Source organism: Chroicocephalus ridibundus, chromosome 2 (genome assembly GCF_963924245.1).
Source record: "Chroicocephalus ridibundus chromosome 2, bChrRid1.1, whole genome shotgun sequence".
Taxonomy (NCBI): domain Eukaryota; kingdom Metazoa; phylum Chordata; class Aves; order Charadriiformes; family Laridae; genus Chroicocephalus; species Chroicocephalus ridibundus.
Window position 1 is genome coordinate 45,766,582 of NC_086285.1, and position 16,133 is coordinate 45,782,714.

The 16,133-nt window shown below is 39.0% G+C and overlaps 1 protein-coding gene across 1 annotated transcript in view; it reads left to right on the forward strand.

Annotated features, from left to right (window-relative positions):
- Nucleotides 1-16,133, forward strand: part of CMTM8 (CKLF like MARVEL transmembrane domain containing 8) — a 36,832-nt gene that overhangs the window by 15,365 nt on the left and 5,334 nt on the right. The window contains exon 2 of the mRNA XM_063325248.1: nt 13,577-13,750. Coding sequence (XP_063181318.1) covers nt 13,577-13,750 — 174 coding nt within the window. The remainder of the gene's footprint in view (nt 1-13,576; nt 13,751-16,133) is intronic.

Here is a 16,133-nt window from a genome sequence, read left to right on the forward strand (position 1 = left end):
CCACAGTGTCTCTTTATGTGTTTATCTGACTAATTTTCTTCCTTTGGCATTAATATCTTCACTTGCATAGAATTATTCATCTTAAAGTTGCTTTTCTACCCTTAACTTCTCTGCAAACGTTAATTTTGGGACAGTGGTGATAACTCTTAACTAGCTCTCTATTGAAAACTTAATTCTGGATTTGCCCTGTTTCCGATTCTTTCAAAGTAAACTCTTTCTACTGCTACCATGAAAAGAAAAAAGAGAAAGAAAAAAGGGGGGGGGAAGCATAGCTTGTTGTCAAAAGCAATGTTAGTATTTGTGATTATCTCTTATTCAGTTGTGTCTTGTCAACGATTTTAAATGTGGCTCAGTACAAAGTTATCTTTCATATATCGGTGACAGATGGAGATTTCGGAAAAGGACATGTCTGGAAACTGACTTCAGACAAATTCAGATGGGAAGTGGGGCTGAGGTTTTTTTGACAATGAGAGTAATAGACATTATGGCAGCTCATTTAGAGACAAGATGAATCTTACCATTGCAATGTCTATGCCAAGACGTCATCTCTTTCCAAAAAGCATGTTGTAGGTTGAAGTCTTTATATCATTGCCCACATGGCCAAAATGGTTCTTTCTGACTGCAAAGTCTGTGAACACAAATGACTCCAGAAAAGCATATGCAAATGTTAAATATTTATAGGCATGCTGTTCTATGTTGTTAACGCAAAATGTATTCAGGAAATAAAACTATTTTGCCAGAGAAGGAAAAAGATTTTTCAATGAGGTACTTCTACAGCATGTGGATCGGTCTTTGTAAAATATTTAATCTTTGCCTAGAAACATGGGTAATGGTTCCTGGGGTTGAACTTTATATTTGGTACTTGATATAGAAATGGTCAAGATGTACAATAAGCTTATAAATAGGCAGATAACAACAGATCTGGATGTTGACTTATTTTCTCGTGTCTTCTGTTTGTCAGGCAAGGGGAACTGTTACAACTTTTGGTGACTAGAGGATTTTGTCTCACAGCAAGCAAAGTTTCTTTATTGTATAAGACCACTTTCTGTGGTGTTCAGCTGGAAATTAAAAGATACTTTCATTCTAAAAATTTTTAAAAAATTTTTTTAATGAGTAGTTAATGTTTTCTTCGTGTTTAAATTGATGTAGAATGCAGCAATAATCTTTCTTAGCAGATACTGTATTTTATTTTTCCATTGCATCATACCTGGCATTATGACTGTGTATCCTAACTGTAGGGCAAAATAAAACTTATTCCCAAAGAAGTAATAAGCTTTCTATTTTAATGTAACAGCTAAGACTTGTGAAACAATGCTGTGTGTCCGCTAATTATAGGCACCTCTGTTTACATGGCCTAACAGGAAGATGGAGATGTAAAAATAGCAACAAAGAGCCAGTGACATTATTAATAAAGCAGCTGTATACAGTATTGTTCTCTTGAAGAACATAGACACCATTTAAACAAAGTGGACTACATAAATAATCAGTCATAATTCATAAGTAAGCATTGTTAAGAATTCTTTTAAAAATAGTTCACCTTATTAATGTACAAATGATGGCAGAATGACTTTCTTTGTGGGTGTGTGTACTTTACATGCACCGAATGTTAAAAGTCACTTACACAAATCATTGCTGTTTATTGAGAAGCTGGTATTTTTCTACCTTCAGGAACTGTATCCCTTTAGGGAAGAGGGGAGAAAGTAAGACAGAGTGCTATAAAACTTATTCTGAAGGAAAAGTTTGTATGCAGGTAGAAAAGGGAAGATTAAGGTAGAAGAAAACATAGGTAACTCAAAACTCTTTTCACTTATATGAATTTATTAGAACAAAAGAGCAAACCCTTCTTGCCATCATATTCCATTAAGAAACAATGGTAGTTGTAGTAATAAAAAAAATAGCCACGTTGGGGAAGACACATTCAAGCCAGATGCATATGACCCTGTATCTTTTCAGCTGAGAATCCACTTCTGAGCTTTTCCAATTTAAAAAATAAAAGGAAAAGTAAAAAGAGATTACTGACAGTTAGAGGTTACTAAAGCTAATAGTATTTTTTTCTAATTTTTCTGTGCAAGGGGAATAATTTCCTCACGATGCACTTCCAAAAATATCAGTCCACCATGTATTCAGTGTACACAGCAGGTTAAACCTGCTCACTCACAGTTTGTATGTGTGCTTTATAAAGGAGAAATCGTTTTCAGAGCACAAGAGCTATACCATGGTCTTTACCTCCAGGAATATGTCTCTACTACTTGACTTGAAAGCCTGCAGCCCTTCTCAGGAAAACGTTCATCTAGTCGTGAACCAGTCACTACATTTGCACAAACAAAAGGTAGCATGTTAAGCTTGTCATCTACCCTACTCAAGAAACGCCCCCCCCAAAATACTAAACCAAAAAACTGGGAGGGAGCAGACCATAACCTGCAGTTAAACCGCACCTGCACTCCTGAAACCCTTCCTGTCTTGAAGAGATACAAAATTCATCATCCATAGAAATTCTTGTTAAATGTGAGGAGAGGAGATTTCTTCTTTTGTCCAAATCTCGGCTTCAGATCTAAAAATAAGAATTCCAAAAGCTTGCCAGTATGCTTTTCTTCCTTTTTTTTTAAATTGCAGCAAAGCAGCACTGCAAGCTCTTTTAAGTCCTTCCACCAATTAGCTGAGTTCCTTGCTACTAAGAGCTCTCAAATCTGCACGTCGTTTTGTAGTATGCACGTCTTTTAAAATTGAAATCGATTAAATCATATGGCGTTGTATGATTTTGATAATAGGACTTACTGCAAATCAATTATATGAATTACCACTGCGTCTCACGTGAGTCATATGTACTGCCTGTATGGCCCTGTTTAAAGGACAAACTTGTAAATGTTACTGCTCAGTTACAACTTTTACTCAGAGCTCCAAAACGCATTAATATTTGAATGTTAAATGCAGAAACATTTAACCTTGTAGTTTCATCTATCGTGATGATTTATAACTGGAATTTTAAAAAGAAAAAATTATCAGAGTATGGAATTTATGTGCTATTTTTAAAACTGAAGGTGTTTGTACTGAACCTTCAAGTTTTTCCAAAAAAAACCTTGCCTCTAGAGGCTGCACAAAAGCAACCGCTAGGAAACAAGGAAATATGTATTCTGTGCCACATGTGTCTCTGTGTCACTATTTTGCTTTGTAATTGTCTGCTTTAAAGTTCATACTTGAAAGCAGCATTGAGTGAAAACTTCCTCAGATTATTTTGTGTTTGGATCTAATCTTCTATTTACACTTTCCTTTCTGCGCTGCTGAAGAGCAAAGCATAGCAGGAATTCCAGTGAGTAATTCCCAACTCCATGATACCATGGTGTTTGCTGTACAGTACCACTTCTCCCAACTCCGTCAGGAAACTGTGGAGACAGTGAGTTTGAAATCAAGAGCCTTGCTGCACAACAGCAAGGTGTTTCTTTTTGGGAAATGCTAGGTGGTGGGGAGTAATGCCTGCCATGGCCAGGCCTTGCTGAAGTGGAAGGAAAAGGGAGCAGCAGCACTACTTTTATTTGCATCCCTCATGATTGCTAGATAAGAGGCCGGGCGGTCTCCTTGCATTGAGGTCGTGACTAGAGATTAAGCACAGTGGAGGTCATTGCCTTCCAACTGTTTCACCGGGTGCCCTTCCGGAGAGGTGAATAAGTGCTTTTTAGGACAGGCTGTTTGTCTTCGGTGGTGTTTTGCACCACCCCTCTTTATTTTTACATTAAACTCCGGCCCCGATGGAGCCGCTGATAGCAGTAACCAGTGCGTTCCCGGTCAGCTGCAGCAGGTCTGAGGCTGGTTGCAGGTCTTTCTCCTGACTGACGTGGGGCGGGCCCATTGCGGTGTATTCTGCATAAAGGTACTTTAATCAGATAATACTGTATTATGGGCAAATAGTGGCTGTGTCTTCTGCTGTGGCTATGTGGGTAAAATGATGGCTAGCACTGTTTTAGCCAGGGTGCATAAGTTAATGTATGCATAGTGCGCAGTAACCTATATATAAAAGTCTCTGTGTGTGCAGATCCTCGGGCAAAACATGAGCCTTAGGTTAGAATTTACAGGCATCAGTAAACAGTAGTGTGCTCCTGAATGCAGCCCTCAAAAACCTTACAGCATTTAATGTGGAAAGTGCCCTGGGACAAGGACCAATCTTTATGCTTTGTACACACTTTAATGACCTGTTAATGATCAACCACTGCTCTGTCGAGAAGACAGTTTTTATGATGATATAATTCAAACCAGTTTCTTCACCATTGCTTGAGATTATTCCTTGTAATTCTATTTAGAAACAAGCAGTATATTGATGTGGCGTGCAGTCATCCCATTCTATTCTATTAACACTTTTGCAGCTTTCAGTACTCGCTTGCCAGGCTCTCATGCAGGAAAGTAAGGCAAATTAAAACCAGAAGTTAGTAATGGTGGTTGTATTGGATCTGGTCGGTGGCCTGTTTAGTCCAGTATTCAGTCTCTGATAATGACTGATACTGAAAATTTAGGGAAGAATGTAAGAAACGGCACGTATGGCAAGATCCTTCTCTGCTATAGTTTTCTAGCTTCTAGCAAACTGCACATTTGGGAATTTCCAGAGCTGAAGATTGCATCTTGACTATCATGTATATAGGTAATATATACAGACGGGGCTGACTTGTCTTCCAGAGGTGTGTATGATATTTCCTGTGGCAATGAATTCTGTAATTTGATTGTGTTGGTTTTTTTTCTTCTTCTTTATCTTTTATTTTTATTTTTTAAATACCACTTCCTTCTGTTTGTTTTTCAACTTTCTGCCTGATGATTTAGGTGGATGCTTCTTGTGTTGTGAGTGCTAATCTCATTCCCTTCTTTATGCCACCTGCCACTCTGCAGACTTCTGTCATATGCTCCTTCAGTCTTCAACAGAAAATTGAACTCATCTTTTTTCCAACCTTAACTTTCTTTTCTTGCAGAAGCCATTCTCTGTGCCTTGTGTAATCCAACTGACTCATTTTAGAAATAGGAGAGAGGAGTGAACAGAACATGCTCAATGCGGCGGTACACCATCGATTTATACAGCACTGTGATATGTTCTGTTTAGTGGAGTTTTTTATTATTTTATTCCTTTCCTAACAGTTTCTAATCTTCTGTTGTGACGTTATTGATCATATGGAACAAAATTTACAACGCAAGCAGTGTCTTATTTCTTGTCTACCTTCTGAATATCAATTACCCTACCTCTAGTTATTTTTTCAGGCAAAACTTCCTGAGAAACAAACTCTTCTGTAGTGATTTCACAATTTTGATGGAGAGGATGGGATAGGCTGTGTTTTCTAGGAAGCATCTCTTGCTTTCTTAATTTAAGGTACCTCATTTTGGTCTGTTTTATTGGTGTTAGCTCCGGTCTTGCACATTCTGTGCATATTTCTCAGGTGAAGCAACGTTTGAGCATTGTAATATGCTGCTGGGATGGACAGTACAGTTTCCTTACTCCCACCTTGGAGTTATTTTTCTCAGCACTCAGTTGCAGTGAGCCAGAGCACCATATCACAGAAGACTCCTCACACATGAGTTGCAGTAGAGTCAGTGGAGTCAACAGTGGAGGCTAGAGGAGTACCTTTTGTGATTTATTCATTTCAGTAGGTGGTAGACTCATTAAGGTAACATGAAATTGGGGTGAGCTACATCGTTTTGCTTTTATGTCTTTATGCCTGTTGTCTTTATGCCTAGGCAGCACTGCAGTATTGCAATACCCATTCTGATCAGAAAAATAAGTTTCCCTCTTGCAGGCCAGTCACTAACTGCCTCCCTCTCTCTGCTCTTCCCAGTACAACTTCATAATTTCTTGGGTGCTCTTGCAAGCTGGCTTTGCCTCTTGGTGTGAATCCTTTTGTTAAGTGCAAGCTGATATCCTTATTTATGCATGCCATGGCCAGTTCAGCACATCCTCACTGCATGGCTGATCTGGATAATGAGTGTCACGGTCTGAACATCAGGACTAGCTCTTCTTTACTGGCCTGGGTGTGGGGAGGGTCTGTCCCTGGTTCTTTAGGCCAGTGCACTCTTGGACTCTGTCCCGGGCTATTGGGGTATTGTGCGAGAGGACTTCCCTGCTCTGTGGAGCTGTGGGAAGGGCACTGGAGGTCCGTCAGCTGTTGAAGGGCTTGGTCTGAATTCTTGCTCTGGAATAGGCGTGCTCTCTATTGAATGAAATCTCTGCCAGCAGGCCTTGACCCATTTCAAGCATGGGTCAGGAGGTTTTTCTGTGTGGCTTGTAATAGGATTTGGACTAAACTCTTGAGTAAGAGAGCTCACTCTTTAGTGAAGACATACATCTGGAGCATATTTTGGCACTTGCTACTTCCAGTAGTTTTCTTTCTTCGGAAATCTATGCTAAAAAACAACTCTGTGGGGGACTTCTCTTAAGTGATGGTTAGTATTGCCAGTGTTTCAAGCCCTTGTGTTTGGTTTGTTATGAGGGGTGCTTGCTGGTGCTGCCATAGAGCCAAAAGCGTGACAGAAAGTTTGAAGACTTGCAGGAAGATTCAGTGCTGAAACTGGTTGCATGAAAATAATTTAAAAGGTATTCAGACAATTTTTAGAAATTCTGTGAAAGTAGAAGAGACTGAATTTTGCACAGTTTTATGACAAGGAGAAATGTTTTCAAAGGTAGGAAAGACTCGAGTTCTGTAGCTGCTACTCAGTTTGACACTAAGACTTCTTCTGTATAAATGATAAAATACTTCACTGGTATGTCCATTATGACTACTGGCATGTGCACACTGGGTTTTTGGATTTTTTTAGGCAGACAAAGCCCTGAAAAATCTCAGCAAAACCACCAGGCTTCACACAGAATTCAAAGGAATTTCTTTCCTGTGTGTATTTAGTGCCCGAGTTCTCTCCTGTGACACTGTTTCAGCAGAAGACAGTCTGGGTGAGTCACAAAGCTCTCCTCCACCAAGGAGCTCTTAGCAAATGCTTCCAACTACTGTTGACACTGAATGTTTACGGATGAAAACAGGTATTCAATGTTGTTGGTAAAGAGGAAAGGCAATGGTAGTGATTGGCTAATGTCAAGTCATTATAATGTTTTCTGTTAATGTTTGAAACTGGGAAAGAAAAATAGTAGGCTAAGGTAATGTATCGATTAGATTATTACAGTGTACATTAGCGCGGTTCTTGAAACTTCGAAGGTGCTTAAGCAAGGATCTTATATCTCTAAGAAATGTAGCTGAAAGATCTCTGAATTTGCTTGTCTTAGCATCTTTACTCACTGTTAATAGAATTCTTATTTAAGTTTGAATCCTTTCAGTTTTAAAAGCGAAGTTTTAAAACATGTTTATCACCTTTTTTCTGTCTGTAACGCAAACAAGACTTTTGTATTTTAGTTTGGAATGATATTCGATTGATTTATGCAGTACTTGTAGGCTTTCACCGTAGTTTTATTTTTAGGCTTTTTTCCTCTGTGGACATTAAAATACATTATTCTAAACAGTGGGGAGGAGTTTTGTGGGTTTGGGTTTTTTGTTCTGTTTTTGTTTGCTTTTGGTCGATTTGTTTTGTTGGGGTTTTTTTGTTTGGTTAGGGTTTTTAAGTAAAACAAATAAATAATCCTTTTTTGGAGTAGTTTGTGGGTAAACCTGCATGGTGATGATGTGCTCAGTATGGTAGTGAACCTATCAATGTTGCTTTGTGCACACACTCTAACTTAGCATAACCCTTGTGAAAGATTTCTGTACTTATATATAGCTTATTTCGAGTGTTCCCTTTCAATCTGCAGGGGTTTGGCACTGTATGCAAATTGGCCCTTTGATATTTCTGGTGGGCGGCTGAAGCCCGCTATTAAAGCATTTTTCTAAAAAAAGCAATGATTGTGCTCTCTCTAGTGGCCGAAAGCGGAATTGTTGTGTGTCCCTTCATAGATCCGATTTTAAGACATGATTTCAATGCAGCGCAAACATTTACTCCATTTAGCCATAGCTGAAAAAAAAACCCCTAAAAATCATTCTGTATCTGTCAAATGTAAGACAATTAAATCCGCCTGCTGTTATGACTGACTGTCTTGGGCATGTCTTACAGGAACAATAGAAGAGGACTGCCCTATTTCCCGCCCTCCCCCCCCCCCCTTTTTTTTTCTCTTTAAGTACCTCCACACCACCACCCCTCCTCCCACCCCTACCTCCCAGATATTTTGGTTCACAGTATAAAATCCTGCGTTTTGGTGTGGGATCTGTGACACGACAGGTTTGGAAGAATGTTTGTTAATCTCACCACATGCTTACAAACACCCAAGGGGTGGTTGACAGGTCAGCATCAAATAAGGGGAGCCCCTATAGCACTGAACTGCTGGTCTGGCTGCCCTTAGGGATCCTTGCTGACCCTTTTAGTGCCTGATGAGACGCATCTCAGACCTTGTCTTCCCAAGGGCCACGAGATAAGAAACTAGGGATCAGGCATGAGAAATGTTCGTGCTCTCCCTGCCCATGGCAGACTCCCTGGGGTTTTTGGGTTTTTTTTGCATGCAGAGAGTAGCTAAGGCGGGGGGCGGGGCGGGGGGGAAGATGGAGCTTGAGACACTCGTAGGCTGCTTGTGCTGCCGCTGAGGTAGCTCCTAACTTGTGATTTAGTAGTGAAATAAAGATGTGCAATAATTTAGAATGGTCTCTCTTTCTTCTAGTCATAAATCTCCTTTCTTGGGAATGAGAGGCAAGATGTCTTGCTTTCTACTTGCTGGATTCTGTCCATATTTAGGTGGCTTGAATACAGGAGACAAGTGTAGCTGCAAATGCACAACTATTATAGTCTCCTTCTACCATCATTTCCATCTGTGCCAGTAGCAACTCTGCATAAATCCTACAATACTTATGCTTATAGAGAACTGAAACGAGCCTAGGAAGCATCTCTAGGATAAAGAATAGGAAAAGCTTCAGGCAAACATGCCAAGTAGTTTTGGTTTGGGTTTGTTGGTTTGGTGGTTTTTGTTTGGTTTTTTTTTTTTTTATTTCATTAAACTAGATGAGCCTTGGGTTTTTCTCCCTGTCAGTTCTGCCACCATGAGACTCCTTTTTCCTTTGAAAGGGTTGCATAAACTTTTTAAAATGTGTTGCTGAGTTAACCAGTCGAGGTGGATGCTGCAGAATTTGTAACGCTAGCATCACTGGCAGGAGTCACCCTGGCACAGGCTCTTTAAATACAGTTTGCAAGTATGAATTCAGTTCTGCAGCTTTTAAGCTGCTTCAAAAAGCAAAACCAGATACGCAGATTCAAGCTCACACCTGCTTTCATACGTGCTGACTTGTACTAGCAATATGAGGCACAAGATGTGTCTCTGTATCTCATCTACTAGGCAACAAAGCCTTTTTTTTTTTTTTTTTTTTTTTTTTAAGGTGACTAAATAGTCCAATACTTCTGAAGTTCTTGGCAGTGCGGAAAAATTATGGCACTTATTTGAGGGTTTGAATATGCAGTTAAGCATCTAATTTTAAACCTGCACACTCAATAATATCGGACTTTGCTACAAAGTTATTTCCTTTTTATGGTATCTGCCAACTGCTGAAGTATGCATTAGTACATTTGACACGTTAATGCAGTCTAGTAATGGAGGTACCTGATCAAGCAGCAGCCAAATGATCACAAAATAGGTGTCTGAGGTGAAATCAGAGGCTGCAATAAACAACGGAAAAGTGCTTGCCTTTGTCATGTACTGACGAGTGAAATCCCTGTCTCCCATCTGACTTGAAAAACTGGACCCAGTTGGAGGAGGCTTTATATGTAGTCTTAGGACCCAGCATCCCTTCTCATTGATGGCCACATGCATTATTTTCTTCGGTCGTCTCTGTGTTTTTCCTCCCTTTCTCGGAGTCTTTTTTGACAGGATTGTAGTATGCTCCTGTAGTTCTAAATAAGCATATTCTGACTTGCTCATAAATTAAAATCAAATACCTAGCTATTACTAATACACTCCAGCATACCCGGTTATAATGTGATGCAGGCCTTTGCCAGTTACTGAGTGGAGCTTTCTCCCTTGTCTTTCAGCTGATCTGAAGCAGTGAAGGTAGCCGTGTACTGTCTGTGCACACTGAATTACTGTGGGCACTCCCCAGGTATTGCAGTTGCTGGTCTTTGCTTTACGGTATCGCGTACCTATCGCTCACTTGCCAGATTCCATGCACTAGATGCTCATTGGGATGGCATTTGAATATAGTCCAGTTATTCCCGGTGGGGAGGTTTGTTATCAAATCAGCAGGAAAAGCGTCATTCTCAGCTCCAGATGATGCACAAGTGTCATCCAGTTTGTACTGATCTGTTGAACAGCAAACGTGTAATGTAAGGGACAGTCAGGATATTACGAGACAGGCTTTTAACACCACAGAAGCTATCTCAGTATTTAACATGCTGAGAAGACAAGCTAATCACGGAAGACTTGTCTGGACGTCTTTGTTCCTTTGACTCCTTAGGTATTTTGCAGATGCTGATGGCCAGTGTGAACTTTAAATCAATTTATTGCATATGTTTACATATGCAATAAAACCATTTGCCATATCATTTAACTACACACAGAGTGAATTGTTGACCATGAGCTGATCTGACCTTTTCAGGTCTAATCAAGAAATCTGAAATATTATTTCAGCCTGTCAGCTCCAGGAATATGCAGTATCTCGATCTAACTGAAAATGTCAGACACACTGTAATATGCAACCCATCAAAGTTACGATGCGTATGAACCAAGAACTGGTTAAGAATATAAATCTGTAACATCTGTGGTGCATCTCAATTGCTTAGATAAATTGTTCAGCCACTGATACAGGCTAGCTAAAAACGTGCATTAAAAGCAATGCTTTGGAAGACGTGTGAGATGTACAGCCATTTAAATATTAAAATGATCTTGAAAGAGGAGTGATAACACCAAGTTAGAATATTACTGGAAAAAACAGTTTGCAGTGAGAATACCAGTGCTCTAGTTAATGTCTTATGTTACCACACAACAAAGGTAGTAAGATTAGTGGTCTCTTGTAACCTCAACATTTTCCATTTTAATAATTTGCTGCACGTGGAATTTTTACTCTTTCCATAAATAATCCATTACATCAGCAGAGGTGTCCTTATCAATCTTATTTGTGTTGGATTCAGTATTAAGCATTTGTCGTAGTCTTGTGCTTTTTATGAAAAAATCTGTGTCTATTTTTAAAAGCTTTCTAAAAACCAACACTGTTGTCAGCAGGTAATGGTGTTTAATGATGTTTAACTTATTTGTTTTCTTTGTGTCATCTTCTTCAAGCTTCTGTTTGTGGTATTTTAGTAGATACTCAGATCTAGGATAAATCTGTCTTTAATAGTTATTTATCAAGCATGAGACCAATTGTTCATTAGTATAATTTCTGGATGATTATTTTACATTTGGATTAAAGTGGATGGGCACAATGAGAAGCAACTTTGTATCCTAAGAAAATGGTATTTTATTAGCTAAACAGTTTATCAAGATTGTTTAATCTTAAAGCAGTTGTTACACTAAAATTGAGTTGGTTTTTAATCTAATCATGTTTCATTCGTGCAGTTTGAGGCATTATTAACTGAATTGCTACTATTAGTAAAATGTTGTTGGAAATAGAATTAAAATGAACTGTGAGAAGCATTGATGAACCGATAACTTTGCATTAAAGAGTAGTGTGTATTTTAAACTACCTAGTTGATGCTATTTGAGCTGTTCTTGTGAGGCAATGCTGCCCTCCCCTGGTAGGCTGCAGAAAAAAGGAAATTTTTGTCCCAGTCCAAGCAAGTTCTAGGGCTTCCTATGAAAGACAATCTGCTGAATTGGTGATAAAAAGACTGTTATGTGCCTTCTCTATTACAAGACCAAAAAAAAAAAGATAGTGGAATGGACATTTGTGCAGTGCTTTTATGTGTGCATGGTGCAGATATGGATGAATATACAAATAATATACTGGAATATATTGTGAATACACAAGCCAACAAAATGAGGATTGAATTAGGTTTGGGTGGCAGTTTGGAAGACGAATTGAAGACAAAATAAACAGATACCAGGTAGCTGATGAAAGTTACCGGGACCGATCATAATAATCTTTTGTTTAACAGTATAGCTTTGTCTTGTATATAATGCTTAGAGATTTATAATTAACGATTACATGTTTCAATTCTGGAATAGAAAAGTAAATGGGACCATGGCCAACAACTTGCATGGGAGTAGGATTAGCTCTTGTGCCCATGAAGCTATAGCAAATCTTCTGTCAGCGGCTATTGATTACAAAGATACCACCACATCAGGAAGGCTCTCCACTGCACATTTCTGAGAGCTGAGGAAGGTGGTCCAAGGAAATATTACCATTACATGGTCTATTTTTAATATATCTGTTATTAACCACCGCTGGAGACAGAATAATGGGGTAGAAGGTTCTTTAGATTGTCCATAGATTGCTATGGCTGCTGTCTGTTTAATAAGTGTGTTGCTATTTGCTTTAATTTTGTCTTCCTTCAATTTCTCACTGCTAGGCAGTTTCACCATAGTCCAGACAGCAGAAAGAGATGAGCCTTGTTTCAAATATAAGAATTTTAGTTCCCACATCTGACTCCAGTAAAGTGTGTGTGGTGGGATTTGGGGTTTTTTGTTAGTTTGTTTTTAAGGTATAAAATATCCCTTTCTTTTTATAATTAAGATTTTTCTGATTGCTGGACAACTTGCAAAACACACAACTCTTCTTCCTGTGGCATATGACTTGACTTATGTTTTGTTTGCTTCTTATCCCTCTTAATGCATTGGAGGTCACCTAACACTAGAGAAGACTGGAGAGAGTATGTTAAAATCTGTGGTTCAAGTATTACTTCATGTCTTAGATGTGAACAGATTGCCAGACTCAGGATCAGGAGGGAGTGTTTTTCCCCAGACTGGTTTGCTTGAGGACTTTGCTTGAGTGTGAGTTCTCATCTGCTACTTAGGGTCAGGTCACTTGGGAGATGTTTTAAGACCCGTGGAATATAATGACAATCCCAACATGACCTGCTGTGGTCCAGCAGCATGTTACAGTGGTGGTGGCTGTTGTTATTTTATTGCTACCTTTTATAATAAGGTCCTAGGAGTTGTTTTGTGTCTGTGGTGCCTGACAGTCCACAGAGCAGGTGTGGACCCTCTTGAACTAGATCCCAACTACTCAGTTACCTGTGACTGTGGCAGATGGGACCCAAAGATCCCAGTGGTCCTTCACAGGCTTCTGTTTCTGAAGTGACTTAGCTGAACACAAAATAATGGTATTTATCTTCATGCACGTAAGCTAGTAGGCTATAATAAGCAATCCGTTTGAGAGCTAACTGTAAAACCACTGCAAGTGTGGCTCCATGATAGTTAAAGGTGAGCACAATTGACACCAAGACACCTTGTTCTGCCTTTCCCTTTGTGACATCCTGCCACAGCAAAACTAGTTTTATGTGTTTTTCTTATTTGTTAGATTAGTATTCTGTTGGCGTAGCATCACAACTCGGCTCATCGAATGGTTATGTGAATGGCAGTGGTGCTGTTCCTTGACCTAGAACAAATGTATGAGGTCTAAGACCATGTAACAGATCTCTTTCTTCTCCATAACTTTTGCAGGTATTGGGGCTGCTGGTGTGGACCCTGATTGCTGGAACAGAATACTTTCTGTATCCAGCCTTCGGCTGGGTGATGTTTGTAGCTGTGTTTTACTGGGTTCTCACTGTCTTCTTTCTGATCATCTACATGACAATGACCTACACCAGGATCCCCCAGGTGCCATGGACCACAGTGGTAAATACACCCATTCTTTGTTGTTGCAGGTTTTCTTGGTTATGAAGAGAATAAAATGTTGATGCATTCTATGGGTGTCATTAATCAATTGCACTTGTGCTTTTTGCAAAATTTTCCCTAATTACTGTGTGGCTGTGTACCTGCAGTGTTTAACCTTCATACTGCCCAGACACTTTTAAAACACTTTTCCTATGATGTTTTCACGATTTTGTTCAGCGGTTGATGTAGTGACTTGATTTTTAATAATGTGTGTGTGACTGATATTTATGCACAGTGGCCTCTTTTTTTTCTCCCTGGAGTGATTACATCCCATGAAGAATGAGTCTGTTGCTGCCTCTGAGCTAACAGACCTGGCCATATGGCTTAAACAGCAGAAGTCCCTACTTGAATCAACACCATGAATTGGAAGTGGGACCCTGGCTCTTAAGGACATGAATATTCCTCTGCTAAAGTAAAAGCAAAGGTGGTTCAGAGGTAGCAACAGTCTGACAATCCATATATGGCCTACTGTGAAAATGGTGCTGAAAATTACTGTTATATATATGTAAAATACGTGCCATGGAACCCTTTGCCTTTAGCTCAAGACTTAATGCAAATCAGATAAACAGCTAATGTAATTACAGAAAAATTTCACAGGCACTTAAAACTCAGATCCAGTTTTTGTGGTTTGAACAAACCTGGCTAGCTGTACCTCTGAACAGTATATTTTTACATGATTTTCATAACAGGCTGGTGTTCAGGGCAATAGATCCTAAAAGTCATTGTCATCTCAGCCAACTGGCTGTTTGTAATCCATCCAAGAATTATTATAAATTTTAGCTTTGCATTTGTCTGATACAGTGAGATACTGTTCTCTTTTTATTCTTTTAGTGGCTAAAGATTATTGACTAGAATTCTGTTATTTTTATGACAAAATATATTTGGCTTCAGTGTTGCAAACAGCTTGTTATCAGCTGTATTGCATACGTGACTAAACTGCAATACCCTTCTCATCTTCCCATTTGCTGCTGTAATAAATAGCCAGCGATAGCAATTACTAATAAGAACAACCAGGATAATGTTCAGATAGCTTCTCTGTTTTCAAGTTTCATGACCAGCAATTACCATTAAGGCTATAACGCTGCTATAGAAATGTTGGATTATTTCAATTATAGCAGTAATGTGTCTGGGCACATTTAAAGGTGTGTGGGGTTGTTTTTTTTTTTTTTTCCCCATTGCGTTAGATGTAAGTAACGTACATTCAAAGGGAAAGCATCTTTGTATCTATTTGGATACAGCTTTACTCATTACCCTTCTTTCATCAGTTTAACATTATTATCAGGCAACAGCTGCACATAAATGAGTTGCCCCTGATCTATCTGGTAGACAAGCTGGAGTATTTGATTTGTTTCTACTTTATATTGAGTGTATTTCTTGCTCTGTGTTCCAAACATACTGTAGATAAGATCACGTAAAGGTAGGTCTGAAAGGTAGTCTCCTTTTATAGTAGAATAATAGGAAGAGAAAATAAATGCAAAATAAATAAAAGATGCTTGCATTCCAGCTTGTTTTGCCTTAAGGTATTAAAAGAGAAGTTGGGAACAGCCTTTGAATTGGACCTCTGCCACTCCTGGCTGGCCAAAAGGAAGATTTGGTCTCTTTTCAGAGAGATGTTGTTAATGTCTTCATTCAAGACAGTATAACACACACCTTTTTGAGTGAGTTTACGCCCACCTTCCCCCTATTCTCTGAAGTATCCTGAATTTCAGTCTCTGCTAGTTATTGCTCTGCCTGCTTAGGGCAACAGTTAGCTCAGACTGTGCCTATTGTATGCTTTATCCGAAATGACATCTGGACTTCTCTGTCATAAATTCACTTTTTGCAGGTTAAGCACATTATGAAATTGCTTAAGATGCAGTTACTTTTACTGCAAATTAATCCAAAGGACGTGCTTCAAAACTGGCTCTCCTTAATAGTGCAAGTTCTTTGCTAAAACAATCAATGGAAGCTTTTAAAATCTGGTAAATTTGAATTTAAGAAGCAGATGGTAATTTAGCATGAACCATTTGGTTTGAGTAATATATTGGCAGTAAAGGCCCAATCAGCTTGCATTGCATTCCATCTTCCCCAACAGTGTTATTTCCCAGAGCAGCACTTCTCAAAAATTATGTGCTTTTTTCTTTTCTACGTGACAAGATATTGCAGGGATTTGTAGCTTTCCAGGGTAATTGAGTCTTTTTGGAACTGGAAACCTAAAAATAACAACAACAAAATACTCTAGGCAATCAAATCTGGAGTTTGAAAATCAGTGCTTTACAGACGTTCACCTGAACCTGCCAATTGTTGGCTTCTTATCCTCAAATTAACAGTTTGATATTTTATTATTGTAATGCCCAGGTAAAAC